Raw genomic sequence first — 15,727 nt, 5'->3', positions numbered from 1 at the left:
CACCACTCAAACCCCATGAAAACCATTATGTTTCAGACTGTGACTCAGAAATCAGTCCCTTACATTCAAGTAGCACGTGCCAAAATCATTCTTGAACCCCTGCAAACACCAAAATATGAAAATACATGATATTTTACAAGTTCCCACCAGTTTTGGTGGATTTCCAACAATTACAAACAAAGATTTACATTATTTGAGGACACTGTTAACCCCAGGAAGGGTTTTGACAGGGTTTCACAAAAATTATGATTTCTCCTTCAATACTTGGTCAAATCAAATGAAACAAAAGGCACAAGAAACTAGATTCATTCCCCTTCAATTCAAAATCAGTTAGAAAGGTCGATCAATGAGTTTTAATGGCGAACCAAAAGCATGAACAGACTGTAATATGGTGATTTCCAGAATTTAGTGCAGGAATTTCTCAATTTTTATTGATTTTTCTTCACATATATCAACAACAACCATGAATGAATGAGGATAGGCCTTTTTATAGGTTTTATAAGCCTCCTCATCAGTTACAACCACCTTTTGTAATTGTTTTAACAAACAAACTCCTAATTTCTCTTATAATGCAAAAATTGCTTTAAGCATTTTTGACAATGTGAGCAATTTTGCCAATTTTAACTCCTAGACCCAACCTATGATATTTTAATGACACAAATAGGTCCAAATAGACATGAAAGGACCTTTAGAACCAAATTGTACATTATTACATCAATTTTAACCATTTTGCAAAGTATTTTCCAAATCAAGACCTTCTTAGGACCAACTAGACAACTTGGTTACATGAATGGTCAAATGACCTTATTACAATGCTATTGATCTCATTAGACCTTATTTAACAAAAGAAGCCATATATAATTAAAAATGTTCATATTTGACCCCATATAGGTCATTGGAACCAAGAGGTACACTTGGTTCACTTGGTGCTCCTGCACCATAATCTTTACTGGTCACTCACAATAATGCATAAGGGTGACTGCACATTACTAGAATGGTAACCAGAGGTGTAATCACATGTAAGAAAAGAAAATCGTCCAAATTAAGAACGATGACCAAGGTTGGTTGACATATTTGGCCATTGTGCTATCTCTGGTAACCATCGTCGAGGATATCTGCACACTCAGACCTGCATCAACCAAAACATACAAATATATAATTACACACACACACAAATATATATATATATATATATATATATATATATATATATATATATATATATATATATATATATATATATATATATATTTGTGTGTGTGTGTAATTATATATTTGTATGTTTTGGTTGATGCAGGTCTGAGTGTGCAGATATCCTCGACGATGGTTACCAGAGATAGCACAATGGCCAAATATGTCAACCAACCTTGGTCATCGTTCTTAATTTGATCGTCCAAATTAAGAACGATGACCAAGGTTGGTTGACATATTTGGCCATTGTGCTATCTCTGGTAACCATCGTCGAGGATATCTGCACACTCAGACCTGCATCAACCAAAACATACAAATATATAATTACACACACACACACAAATATATATATATATATATATATATATATATATATATATATATATATATATATATATATATATATATATATATATTTGTGTGTGTGTGTTTATAAATAATCATTCTCCAATTGGGGTCACATAATAATCATGGTTAGTAACATCGCATCTCACCGAAACAACATAATATCATCAAAGCATCATCATGTAAACACACCATAGTCAATATAGTCAAACTATCCTCATAATATAATCTAGACCATCATATAACATCATGTCACATCATTGTAGAGTCATCATGCATATATGATCATCACTAAAACTACAAATATAATCTACTATCCACATCGACAGTGATATCATATGAACAAAAGAATATAACTGTAAGTAGGATGCACCTCATGGGTGCCAATTAAAAAAAAATGATAGACACAACCAGAATATAACATATAGAGAGTCAATCTTGGATCAAAGTGAAGCAAATGACAAAATGCAAATGTGAGAGGCATTACATTTGTCATATGTTTGTTGTGATTACATAAAACGGGAGAGGACCCAAACCCTTATATAACAACCTAACAGACAGAAAAGAGGGAACTCATGAGCTATGAGACAACCAAGAAGCCAAAGAGAAAAAGAGACAACTTTTGACCGGAGCTTCAAATCGGAAGGAAATAGAGGACTCAACCTCGAAAAAAGACTACTCTAACTCGACCTACGAAAGAGGGAGAGAAGAGGACACATCACCTTTTCTCCATCTATGGACCACAATCCAAGCAATGGAATCATCCATAATCCCACCAAGAGGGGAAGAGAGAAAAAGCCTCCCCTCAAGATTGCAAACAAAGGGTGGAGGAGGAATAACAAAAGGACAAGGAGAAAGGCAAACAACCTTCATGGAAGAAGACAAAATTGAAATGGAAGATGTTGAAGAAACAAAAGGAGATCTCAGAGAAGGAGCCACCGCAAGGATCGTGTGACAAGACACAAACACCCCTAACATAGACCCATCAAAACTCTAAGAAGCACCCACAAACTTGTCAATAGTCAAATTAATATCAAAATGTTTTTGATTAAAAAAGCAAGGTTAACTAGGGCACTGACCCTTAACATAGTTGAAGACTATCAAAAAAAGAAAGAAAAGCCAGTAGGCAAAAATACAGCACATCGGAGTAAGTTCGGGATTAACAAGGTTGAACAAAGGAAACTTGTCCAACCTTCAATAGCATAGACCCAACTCAAGAAGGGGTGAGGAGACCCGGTCCAATGGGGGGTGGGGAGGACTTCCCCTTCCGCCTGCGACAAACAACAGTCTAGGCAATATTGTTATCGGGGCCATCAAGGGAATGACCAAGCGGTAAGGAACTCACTTGCAAACCATCAGTGAAGGTAGCAACAAGCTGTTGTGAGACAACAATCGACTGCCGCAGAATAGGAGATAGTTGCAGAACAGAAGGTTGCTGCAAACCATCATGAGAAGGACCAGTAGGTGTAGAGCGAAGCTGCAAATCAGAGGCAACATGGTCCATCAGGGCAAGAGGAGCCAAAACGGTGGAATCGACAACAACATCAACAGTAGTAGAAGGCACCTCAACCTCCTGAGAGGAACCATCCAAACCAGATTCAACAACATAGATGGTCAAGTGATCAACAATAGCATTCTTCCACCAAGTAGTAGCACCTTTGTGGCGTGAGATAGAGCAGTCTAAAGCAAGATGGCCTGTAGAGAAACATTTTTTACAATGGAAGGGAAGACCCTCAAAGTCTAACAGTTGTGTCCAAGGCCGATCACCAACCATAAGAACCACATCTCCTGGGAGAGGCAAAGAGATGTCAATATCAACTAGGATGTGAGTAAAGGTAGTGTGGCCCATACAAGACGTGGCATCATCCACCTTTAAATATCGGCCTAAAGAGTTACCAATAGCCTCATAGCAAGAAAGCTCCCAAAAATGGAGAGGGAGATTTGGAAGGCGAACCCAAACTGGACACACATTAAGCGGTTCAATGAGAGGGTTGAAAGAAGTTGTCCAAGGCTTAACCGAGAGGGGGTGAACTCCCCAAGCCCACAGCTTGCCCAAAACCAAATCCCTATCAGCCGAAGAAGTAAAAGAAGCAATAAAAAACCCCTTAGCACAAGGAAAAAGCTCAACATTATAAGCTACCAAAGGCCTCCAGGAGTCACTCACCCAACGATGGAGGTTAGGAAGTGAAGGCCAAAGCCCAGAGAATCTGCAAACTAATGCACAATGTTGGTAGAACCCAATGTTGTCCACTACATCCTGCCCACAAACCACCACGAGGGAGGATTTGGCACAAGGAAGAGGACGAACACCCTTGAAGGGTTGGGTGGTAGACCTGGCCACACAAGCAAAGCTACACTTGCCAGCAAATGAAGGCCTGGGCGGAACCTTAGCACCAGTAGCAGTCGATTGAAAACCATTATCGAGAGCTAAAGAGTCAGCAACAACAACACTCTCCAGGAGGGCATCCACAAGAGGGACCATCTTCCGAAAGGGAAGCTTCCATGCGGGGAGCATCAAAACCACCCCCAGCAAGCGGTAAGACCACCGCAAGAACAAAGGAGTCACAGGGATCATCACACACCGGAGGAGGTAGCACACAGGTAGTGACGGTCGAGTCCCCAGAGAAGCCAACGCCCAAGGGGGGAGGGATCAGAGCCAGCGAGGATGAAGGAGGGACGCCACATCCAGACGGAGCAGAGGCGCAACACCCAAGCAACGATTGAAATGCAGAGGCGAAAACCTAAGCAGGAGAAGACATTTCAAAATTCCTGTTTTCCTAGTGGTTTCATATGGGGGTTGTTGAAAAGGGAATGTTGTCAAGTGTTTGTTGATAACATACTTCTTTGAAACATTGTCTCTCTCTCAATTTTTCAAAGTAGAAACCGCTCTCCTGAACTTGTGGCTACATGTAACGACTCTCCCACTCCTTCTGGCTTGAATTCCCCCTTTCCCTCCACATCGAATCCACCTCCTTTTGCTTTTGTCCGCTCGAGTGTCTTGACTCTTGGCCCACTGGACCCCTTTGTGGTTCTCCTTTCTTTTGCTCCCTTGACCTCAAAGGCAACAATGGATTCTTCTCTCCCAACTGGAGAGACCCCCTTGGTTGCCGCTCCTGGTGCTATTGTGACCATTACTCTTGCCAAGTGCCCTCCTCCCATGGGTTCTACGACTTCTTCTCTGGTATGTGGTGTGACTACTCTTTCTGGCAAAAATACTTCAAATGCTACCCCGTCCAAACCCCTGCCTACTGGTAAGTGTAGTTTTGCTCGAGTGGCAAGATTTGCGGCCCCATCCTCAAAGGATGTTCGCCCTCTCCCTTGTGCCAAGTCATCCCCCATGATTGTTTGTGGGTAGGATGTTGTGAACAACATTGGTTTCTACCAACATTGTGTCATGGTGTGTAGATTTTTTGGGCTTTGGCCCTCCTTACGGGATCTCCATCGCTGGGTGAGTGACTCCTTGAAACCTTTGGTTGCTTACAATATTGAGCTATTTCCTTGTGCTAAAGGCTTTTTTATTGCTTCCTTTACCTCTTCAGCTAATCGAGATTTGATTTAGGGAAATTTGTGGGCCTGGAATGTCCACCCTCTCTCTATCAAGCCCTGGACAACTGCCTTCAACCCTCTTACTGAACCACTTACTATGTGTCCAGTGTGGGTCCGTCTCTTGAATCTTCCCCTTCATTTTTGGGAACAGTCCTGCAATGAGGCTACTGGCAACTCCATTGGTCGTTTCTTTATGGTGGATGATGATACTTCCTCAATAGGCCACTCCACCTTTGCCCGCATCTTGGTAGAGATTGATGTTGCTCCACCTCTCTCGAGAGATGTGGTTCTTGGGGATAGGCTCTAGACACAACCACTCGATTTTGAAGGTCTCCCCTTTCGTTGTCGGAAGTACTTCTCTACTGGACATTTGGCTTTGAATTGTTCTACTTCCCATCGTAGGGGTGTTGCAACCTGGTGGAAGGATGCTACATTAGATCATCTAACTATCTATGCTTCGAAGGAATTTTCAAATGGCTCGGGTGAGGAGTCCTAAGATGCGATGTTTGTTGATCCTATCGATGACCCATCATCTTTTGTGACTTTGCAACCTTGTTCCGAGGCGCCTCTACAACCCGTCGTAGATTCACTACAACTTTCAGAAGCTACCAAAGATGCCCTTGTCGCAGTTTCTATTCATTCTTTTGCGGCTCCTCTGCATCCTGTTAATGTTTCTACTAGTCATATTCTTGTTGACCCCCTTTCGAATGATCTCTCCCTCGATGATTCTAATGCTTGTATTGTCTGGACGGTGGTTCGCCACATGCGGAAGGGGAGGTCCTCCCCCCTTCCCCAAACCTCCCCCAATCAAGGCTCAGATTGTTCTATTCCTCCTTGATTCGGGTTTGTTTTGTCTTAGGTCTTGTAGGCTCCCTTGGTTGCCTGTCTGACAAGTTTTGGTTGTTATTATATTATGATAGTCTCTGACTATGTTAAAGGGTCGACACCCTAGTCAACGCTGCTTGTTAATAAAAAAACATACTTCTTCAAGTTATATTTCATAGTTAAATATTTAATCCCATGTTCTATTAATTAGATTTGTGTACTTAATTCATATTCTTTCCCTATGTTAATTGATTTCTCAAAACTTTCTTATATTACCCTTATAATTGACACCTATGATTTACCATGTTTCGTGTTTAACTCCTATGAGGCCCATATTCCTATTGTTAGATACAAGTCTTGATTGACTATTATGTTATTCATGTTCCATGTTTGTAATTTAGGTTTTGATGTATTCCATGTAAATGTGTTTTCTACATGATTTTATGATGACATGTGGCTTAAGACGTTTTTGTAATCTTTATCAACTCTAACTATGATGTTGTTTTACATACTATGATTACCCTTATCATAATCTTAATGCTTGACTTGCCATTACTATGATTCCATGTCCATGTCTTATGATCCTTATCATGCTTAGATACTTTGATTACATTTTATGGCCCTTGGCATGCCCACATCTATTATATTATACTAATGTTTTCATGATCCTCGTCTAAGCTTAAAGGCCATTTATATACTATCAATTGCCCTATTGGGCACACCATTATACTTCCATACTTTTCTCCTAATTGTATTGGCCTGCATACTTATCTTTGCTATATATCCCTTGTCCTTCTTCAACAATATTATTGAGAGATATTTGTACATGCTTAAAGTGCTTACATGTTTTTTATCCAACATTTGTGATTAAGGGATTGCAATGTTTGTTTTGAATGCTCCCAATATATCCCCGTTGCTTCTCGCTTAGCAAAATTTGAACACACTTGTTGCCTCACCTGTTCAACCAGTGTGTGGTGTCCCCCCCCTACATCTATTGTGGGTGACGGGGATGCCCAACCTCTACATAGCCCTCCACTTGTGGGTGTTGGTGTTGTGGTTGTTCTCGGTGACGCTGCCACTACCACTGTTAATGGTGGTCCTGTTAAAGTGGGTACTAAGGTCTCTCTTGGACCTCTTTCTACTATTGGTGGGCGAAGTTTTGCTCGTGTGGCCAGATCTTCTACTCATCGTCCCAAGGGGAAATATCAACCTCTTCCTTGTGCCAAAACCTCCCCTGTGGCGGTTTGTGGCCAAGATGTGGTAGAAAATGTTGGTTTCTACGAACATTGTGGGTTGGTGTGCAAATTTGCTAGATTCTGGCCCTCTCTCCCTAACCTCCATCGTTGGGTAAGTGATTCTTGAAAGCCTTTGATTGTTGGTAGCATTGAGCTTTATCCTTGTGCTAAATACTTTTAAATTGCTTCTTTTGCTTCTTCTCATGATCGTGACTAGTGTTGGGCAAGTTGTGGGCTTGGGGAGTTAACTCTCTCTCTCTATCAAACCCCGAATAGCTTCTTTTAACCCTCTTACCGGACCATTCAATGTGCATATGGCATGGGTTCGCCCTCCTATTCTTCCCCTTCATTTCTGGGAGCATTCTTGTTATGAGGCCATTGGTAACTCTATAGGTCGATTCTTGAAGGTTGATGATTCCACAACTACCATGGGTCATTCTGGTGCAGGAGCACCCTTCAAAGGGCTCCCACCATTTGCTTTTGATTGTGTTCTTGCTTCTTTATGAAGCCTTTGTATATAAAATAAGAAGCCATGTGCTCATTGGTCCTAGTTTAGGTCCTAGTTGAGGTCCTAGGGTCATAAGTCAAAGTTGAGTTTTTCTTGAAAGTAGAGGGTATGTGTGCCTTTGAGGTGTTTAGGGTCCTTCTTAGTGTGGTGGTGTCCTTAGGGTAGCCCAATGTGGGCCTAGGAGTCAAGAAAAGCAACATTGAGAAAGTTGCTCAAAAGTTGCATGACAACTTTTCAAAGTTGTCAAGCAACTTTTCCACCTAGTAGGTCAAGAACTTTAGTTTAGCATGGACAACCCTAATATGGGCACACAGACCGAGGAAAGGGTAGTATAAGTAGTTGCAAACCCTAAGATAATGGGTTGGAGGTCAGTTTTTGTACGGCCCAAAAAAAGTGACTTGACTATGACTGCAATTTTGTTACCAGTCGGCACCAATGGAGTAAGGAAAGATTGTTAATGGATTGATTTTCGAGCAAACCTGTGTTGAGAGTCTTATATGGTGTATTTACTTCCATTTTGAGCATTTAGATTAGGTTTTGATTTGCAAGTGTGGTGTGTTTGTAAATATTTTGTAAATTACCTTCTCACTGTCCAGTTTTGGATTGTTTTGAGAAAATGGGTTGTTAACTCCTTTCCCCATTGTGGAATCACCATGAAACCATGGGGAACAGGAGTGCAGACCTTGTACATTACTTTAGAGCAAGCAGGGCCCTTGAAGATGCAAGGAAGCCAACTGAAGACCCACTCCTAGGCGAGACTAGACAGTGCCCAGCTAGGAAGGGTTAAAGTTGCAGAGGTCCAGGAGAGCAAGGAAGGTCAAAGGAGGAGGCTCCCTTTGGAGGAGTTGTAGAGGGGTGAGTGGAGCACCATTGGTGTGAAGGAGGAGCTTCCACCAATCTAGACAAAGTAGTGAAATCAACAAACCAACACTGTGACCCTGGCAAGCCTAAAAACCCTCTTTAAAACCCTTGAAAACCCCAAAATTCACCTAGGGCAGTGTACGGACACTTGGAGGCCCAAAACCAGAAAAATCCTTGAGCCCTTGCCAAATGAATAGTAGGTCTTTTGGGAAGTTTCACAAGCATATGCATCGTTTGCAAGAGGGAGCCCTAAAAGTCCGGATAGGAGGCCTAATTGGGCACAATCCTTGTAGCCCTATTTTGTAGGTAAAAGACAAAATAGTGAAATCGGCAAGGAGTTGGAAGTTGAAAACCTCTTGGGGGCACATGAATGCATGGAGAACCATGTCTAGGGTCTGTCCTATCCTTGCTAGGACCTCAAAAGGTGTGGAACAAGCCAAACCCTTATTAGCCTAAGTAAGGGTTCTTTGGATCTCATGAGTAGGTGAGACCTTAGGAGTAAAAATTCAAGTTGTTGGTGGGTGGATTGGGCAAGGTCAGGGGATCCCACAAGCAAGGGAAGTCCTAGAGACCTTAGGGTGTGGTTAGTACACCTGGTGATCCAAGGAAAGGATCTAAGAGCATAGACTAGGCTAGTCTATCCCAAACCCCATCCCATCACATTCTACCTTTGCCCACATTTTAATCAACATTGACATCTTTTTGCCTCTCCCTGGAGATGTGGTTCTTATGGTTGGGGATAGGCCATGGACTCAATCGTTGGATTATGACGGCTTCCCCTTTTGTTGTTGGAGATGCTTCTCAACGGGTCACTTAGCTTCGGATTGTTCTCTCACACCATGGAGGTGCTGCTACTTGGTGGAAAGACACTACTATTGATCACTTGACTACCAAGGCTTCTAATTCTGATGTTTCTGATGACTCCTCCTGGGATGAGGTTGTGCCTCTTACTGTTGTTGATAACTTTGTTGGCCCTCTTGTTGCTATTGTTGTGGCCTCCTCTGGCTCTGAGGCTCCTACACTTGTTGCTCTTGTTATGCAACATCGATCTGCTCCTGATGTTGTTCTGCAGCAATAGTTTGCTCCTGTTGCAAACAAAAAATCTATGGGGATCTCCCCACTTAATCCTTCTTATGATGTTCCTAATAATAGGCCTCTTCCCCCCCCCTCCCAAACTCCTCTGTGCCAAGTTTTGGGTGTTTCTCCCCTCGAGTCGGGTTTTCGGGTTGTTACTGGTTTGGCAAGCTTTTAATAGTGGTCTTTTGGCTTGTTGTTAAAGGCATGTCTAACCTAGGTTTGTTAAGGGTCAACACCCTTGTTTTCTTGCCTTTCTTTTTTGCCATCTACATGTTGTTTGTATATAGGGCCAACACCCTTGTTTTGTTGCTTATTTTAATCAAAAACATTTGTGACTATCTTTGTCCTATCATTCCCCTTGTTAGAGGAACCTTTTACACATGCCTTGATGATAATCTCCAACTTATCTACTTACATATTTAACATATGATGAGGCCTTCTACTATATTGCATTCATTATCATGCTTATTTGTTTTCTTCCTTCCCACAACTCCCTACATCCTATCTATGCAACCAATTGGGACAGTGCATAATTCATCACTAATGTTTTTCATAAGCTCAATTGCAATGATGCAACCATAATAGCTATGATCACTCTAGTTTACTAGATGAAGCTTCATTACCATATTTAAATAAAGACCCTTCCTTAAGTCATCAAGGAAAACAAATTTTCATTCGCATGGTCAAATCTTTGTATCACTTTTTATAACATATAGAATCCCTCAGCCTTCTTTCTATAATTTTTCACTTTTTATAACATATAGAATCCCTCAGCCTTCTTTCTATAATTTTTCACATTTTTGATAGCTTCTTCTCAAACAAGTAATTAACTTTTATCTCAAATTGTGTGGCAAACACTATGATTGCATGCTTTTCCCATTTTGAAGGTTTCAATGCAGCATTAAAGATAAGAAGCATTCATGAATAGTCCATTAGTTTATATGCACTATCTAAAAATATTCATCACACTAGCCCCAGTCTTGAGGTGCAAACTTGACCCAAGTCAGTTCCAGACATGAATTTGATACCTTCATTTTAAAAATTGGAATTTATTCGTAGTTCACTATTTCACTAGCCTCAATAAGCTAATGCCACACTGCGTTCCAAGAGATGGAATGAATCTCTTGTGTTTCCCAACGACCGTTGCAAAAAGGGAATCTGTTTCTATTGAGAAAAATGCCACCGCAGAGGCCATACAACCCAAATGGCTCCATTTCATGGCCATCTGCCAAGTTGTTGCGACTTCAAAGTAGGTTTCCAATAATTTTTTTATGTAACTGAATCTTAGTTTCACAACAAATGAAAAGATGCCATTAAGGAACCAACAATCTTGACATAAGGCAGCAATCATTTTTTTACGATAAATTATGTCTAGTAAATTGTAATTCTATGAAGGCTTGATCGAAGCTACTTCCACCCGCCATAATCTATTAAACTAGTTTAATCAAATATTTGGTATATGATGAACTGCAATCTTTCAATCCCTGATTTATAAAAATTGTATAACAGATATTTGAGAAATTCTATTGAAGTTTGTTCAAAGATATGATAATAGTTGGTGCTGCACACAAGCTTTTGCAGCTTTGAATAGGGTTTGTGTTCCAGAATGTTAGGTTCCTCCTGGATTGTTAAATCATGACACCAAACTAATTTAAAATCAACTTCCCCAATTTCTATTATTAAGGAGTATCTCTACCCGGAAACAAATTCCGTATACAGTATTGATTTAGGAGCTCAAAATTTCTATAAGAATCAGATAAAAGTTTTCCTGCAGCTTTAAATAGGGTTTGTGTTCTAAAAGAATGTGAACAGTACTGATATATATTTTTAGTTAGTCAGTCTTTTCCATGCATATGCTTGTTGATTGTGATTAATTTTTAAGAAAATTGAAGCATACGCACAAATCTTAGCTCTCAATATTTATATTATATTATTTTATTTGTCCATATTATTATATTCAATAGGTAATGGTTAAAAATTAGATAAATGTGAAACATATGAATACATATAAAAACAGTTTCTTATGCACAACCTCCTTCAACCCCATTTTCGATCACGTTGCCATTTCCATTGCATTTCTAATTTCTCATTTCTGGTAACATAGCTGCCACAAGAGTATGTATCCAAACTTGGACTCCCATTGGCCCAGAAAGTCCTTTGTTAACAAACAGTATCAAATATAGTTTGATGGTGTCCTTCTTAGTGTGTAAGGATGTGTACCCACAGCAAAAGATATAAGATCTTGGTTAACTACTAACTACCATGAGATATGTCTTGCACTCTTGGGTTCCATTCCAACTGCTGTCTAACATACCTCTAAAACGCAGTATCTAAAACAATGTTAATGTTTTTGCAGTGCAGCCCATTTAGGGTGCGTTTATTGAAGCATCTAATGAAAAGAAAAAATAAAACATATATGCATCAAAATTTAAAATATATTGCTCTAATCCTTGTGTCACTCTCATGTGATTCCAGACTGCAGCTTGCTGAGTATGAAAAAGATTGACTGAATTAAAGGAATCTAGTCCAACTGCAAAACTGTTTGAGACCTACTTTAAACAAATTTGTTTTTAACATATAAATTATACTGATGAATAATATATAATTGCAACTATCAGAAATCATCTAAACGTGAAAATTTGGAAACGTTAGTGATTCTATAAAATTGGAAATATAAATCATACCAATAAACCAAATGTTCAAAGGAAAACATGATAATAGTAAAGTTCATAATTGGGACCTTATTTGTTTGTCAACAAGTAGAGCTAGTAAAATCCTTGCTAGTGTTTATTGATTTTCATTTTAATGATGTTCTGCAGCCTCTGATGCTAAATGAAGTTCTTCAATTCGACTTAGTACAAAATAAGGTAATCCAGTGCAGCCTCTGATGCTAAATGAAGTTCTTAAATTTGACAGTACAAAATAAGGTAATCTAGTGCAAAAACACCCCAGGAGTACCAAAAAAAGACAAATCCAATAATTTAAGAATAAGTAATATCCCATCAAGGTTAATAGTAACGCGAGCATTTGTGACTCAGTTTAAATAGTTAGTTCATAGTAACAAGGCAGAAAATAACTCCAGCAGTCATGTAGCAAGGCTGTGACTTAAAAATTATGGTATGCATTCTAGTATCACCATGTTTGCAAATCTCAAAAATAGAGTTCAAGATTGGTATATAATCATACCCATTGATTAATTGATCTGAGAAGAAAACAATACAATTTGTAAATTAATTTTGAAGGGCATCTCATTTGCAGATCACTAACAGCTACTGAGAAATTTTTATTCAATACATTGAATTTTACAACACAGGCCAGGCTCTAATGCTCCTTGACAACAGCTTTATGTCCATGGGAAGAAACAAATAAGGTGAACCTTCTAAAAAATTATTGTTACCTAGCATAAATAGATGGAGTGGCTGAATTACAGAGAGTTGAGGCATGAATCAGAAACCCCTTTCAAGTGCTTTACAGGCATCCTTGAGCTGCGCAAGCAGATCCTGGAGCTGCTCCACCGTACAAGCGAATTCTAGCGTGCCCTCTGAAGGGCTAGCCGAATGCACATCAAGTGTCTTAAGCCCTAGAAAATAGAGCAGCTCTTTCAGACCCTTATCCTGTGAAGCGGAGACGCAGTAATCGAGCCTCCACTCAACTCCAGTGAGACGTTTTAGATAAGTATGGTTAGCAGTAGGCAAGAGAGCCCTTCGCAATTGGGGCTTGTGTTGGGCGAGGAGGTCACAGAGCGGGGCTGCAGTGGAGGCGGGCAAAGAGCAGTCGTTTGTGAGGAAGGCAAGGAAATGGGGGGAAGAGAGATCTGTGCGGGCGGCCTCCAAGAAGATGCACACCAGGGCCGAGTAGCTGCGTTTAATCAGCACTATGTCACCCCCCAAGGAAGGTGATAGAGCCGATTCCTCGCTTTTCTCTTCCAGTATTACTGCAATGGCGGCTCTGGCAAGGGCTTCCAGCTTATCATCGCTGGCAGCGCTTGAGAATGGTCGCAGGGCGTCTCTCACCTCCTCTCCAATATCCATGCTTCCCAAAAGGCCAAGGTTAGAACAAACAAATAACAATTTGTTTTCTCACTCTTTACATGATCTAGATTTGGGCTGTCCCACGTAAGGCCACCATGGTACAGAGAAAATCGTCTTAAAATCCTCCTCCTTGTTATGAATTACAGAATTTTTGGGGGTTTAAGTGTTAAAAATTGGGTATTTGTTTTTTGGTGGTTATTTTAGGTGATTAAATTTTATCAAAGGATTACAGATTATTTGACCTTTTTTTCAAAATTGATGGAATGAGATTAGATTTAATTTGATCATGTTTCACTTCAATTTTTTTTTTATAGTAAACTATTATACTTGTAATGATTGATTCTTAGTTGATTCATTCATAATCAAATAACACTATTCTGAATTTTAAAATTAACTATTTTCTTCTACTTTTAGGATTGACTATCTTCCTTGTAGCCTCAAGAAGAGGGTCAAATAGTTTAGTGTTTGTAGTAGCATCATGTATATCTCAATTTTAATTTTGAATTCTACCCAATTGTGATGTGTAGTATGGGACCTTTGTGCATCATCTAAAGGTTATGAGAGGGACTTGCTTGTGGTCAAGATCTTATTTGCTCTAGTTCATTAGGTTGCTTGATTCCGTTGGCTATTAAAAAATAATAGTAATTGTCTTCTATGTATTCCTACTCTTTATGTCACCAATAAGATGAGTTATGAGCCTTGTGTGTTTGAATATTAATATTCAATGAGTAGCTTGAAAGAATTCATTTGTCTAAGCAAAGTAACTATCTAGACCTATCATGGCCTCAACAACTTACTCATACTCTTGTAGAGTTAGGGACCCTTGCGTTTAAATTTGCTTGTCATTTAGGTCTTAGAGATTGAATTATGCCAATTTTTGTGGGATTAGCAATAGGTTTTACCATGTGTCTTGATTGAAAACCTTCCAATGTTTGGTCTTGGTTGTATATTCATGTCTCATTTTAGACTTGGATCATGTTTATGTTGATTTTATTTTCATTACAAGCTTAACATAGATCTAGTTTAATTCATTCATGTTGCCTAGTTCAATCTTATTCTAAATTTAGTATACTTCTTTATTCAAGTTTCATGATGTCTCATGTCATGTAAGATGAAACGTGTAAATCATAAGCAAGGATCGAGTGTTAATGATAGTGGAATCTTATTGTCCTTGAATTTTGACAAACTATTCTACATATTCAAGTCCACATATGAGCATATCAATTGATCTCGAGAGCCACTTGAGTCATTGAGCCACAATTTATGCCAAATTGTATATCGAAATGGGTCAAATTGATTGCAAGTAAAGGTGGTTTTTCAAGTTGGAGTAAAAAAATCTAGGAGAGTTGTAAAATCTTAAAATTGGTGGAGTTTTATAGCCATGTGTATTTTCATATTTTTTGTGCTAACTTACTTGTCAAACCCTTAATTTCATAGAGTTATGAAGAGACAAGCCACATAATTCACATGCATCTTCACAACTATCATGAAAAATGTATATTTCCTAGTTATCTCTTGTTTTTACAACCTTCTATCAAAAGGCTTGCAATGTTTCAAACTCCATTTGCCTAATCATAGTATGGGTCTGTGTATTTCATCCCCACATTACTCTACTAACCCTTCTTTGTCGACTGTGACCCTGGATGCAAACCTCCATTTGTACATGCAAACTATAATATATTTTTTATTGCCCACTTCTCATTATTAATAGGCTTATGAAGTTTTGGAACCTATTTACACTTTTACAAGACTTGTAAATTATTAAACTACCTTTGAACCTCATAACTCCATAATATTAATATACTTGTAGACTTGTGGGCTTCTTGTTCACTCTCACAAATCTTCAAAATTACTTGCCTACCTCTAAAACTTGTGACCCCACACACTCATACATCAAGAGTACGAACCCTATGTGTCTTGGGAAAATCATACAAGTTGATCAAACCATTTCCTACAAAACTCCATGAGAGAAAGATCAAATACATACCACAAGATAACACAAAATATACCTTACAAAAATTATGAAGAGAGAAAAACCTAACCTCCAAAAGTATCCACACTTAATGTATTATTTAGCAATGAAAACATTGCAATACAATTACGGATTC

General features: G+C 39.3%; 1 protein-coding gene across 1 annotated transcript; it reads right to left on the bottom strand.

Moving 5' to 3' along the window:
- Positions 1 to 12,303: 12,303 nt before the first annotated feature.
- LOC131072212 (uncharacterized) lies at positions 12,304 to 13,761 on the bottom strand. Its single transcript, XM_058008300.2, has 2 exons — positions 12,986 to 13,761; positions 12,304 to 12,790 (listed from the first exon to the last, which is right to left on the bottom strand). The coding sequence occupies exon 1, from the start codon at positions 13,617 to 13,619 to the stop codon at positions 13,035 to 13,037; it is 585 nt and encodes a 194-aa protein (XP_057864283.2). The 5' UTR covers positions 13,620 to 13,761; the 3' UTR covers positions 12,304 to 12,790; positions 12,986 to 13,034.
- Between the last annotated feature and the right edge of the window lie 1,966 nt (positions 13,762 to 15,727).

The sequence above is a fragment of the Cryptomeria japonica genome, chromosome 6 (genome assembly GCF_030272615.1).
Source record: "Cryptomeria japonica chromosome 6, Sugi_1.0, whole genome shotgun sequence".
Taxonomy (NCBI): domain Eukaryota; kingdom Viridiplantae; phylum Streptophyta; class Pinopsida; order Cupressales; family Cupressaceae; genus Cryptomeria; species Cryptomeria japonica.
The sequence above is the reverse complement of the archived record's forward strand: the minus strand, read 5'-3'. Positions and strand labels throughout refer to the sequence as shown.

What these genes read in the sequence shown, in the direction of transcription:
- LOC131072212 (XM_058008300.2), bottom strand. Translation starts at nt 13,619, where the DNA reads ATGGATATTGGAGAGGAGGTGAGAGACGCCCTGCGACCATTCTCAAGC.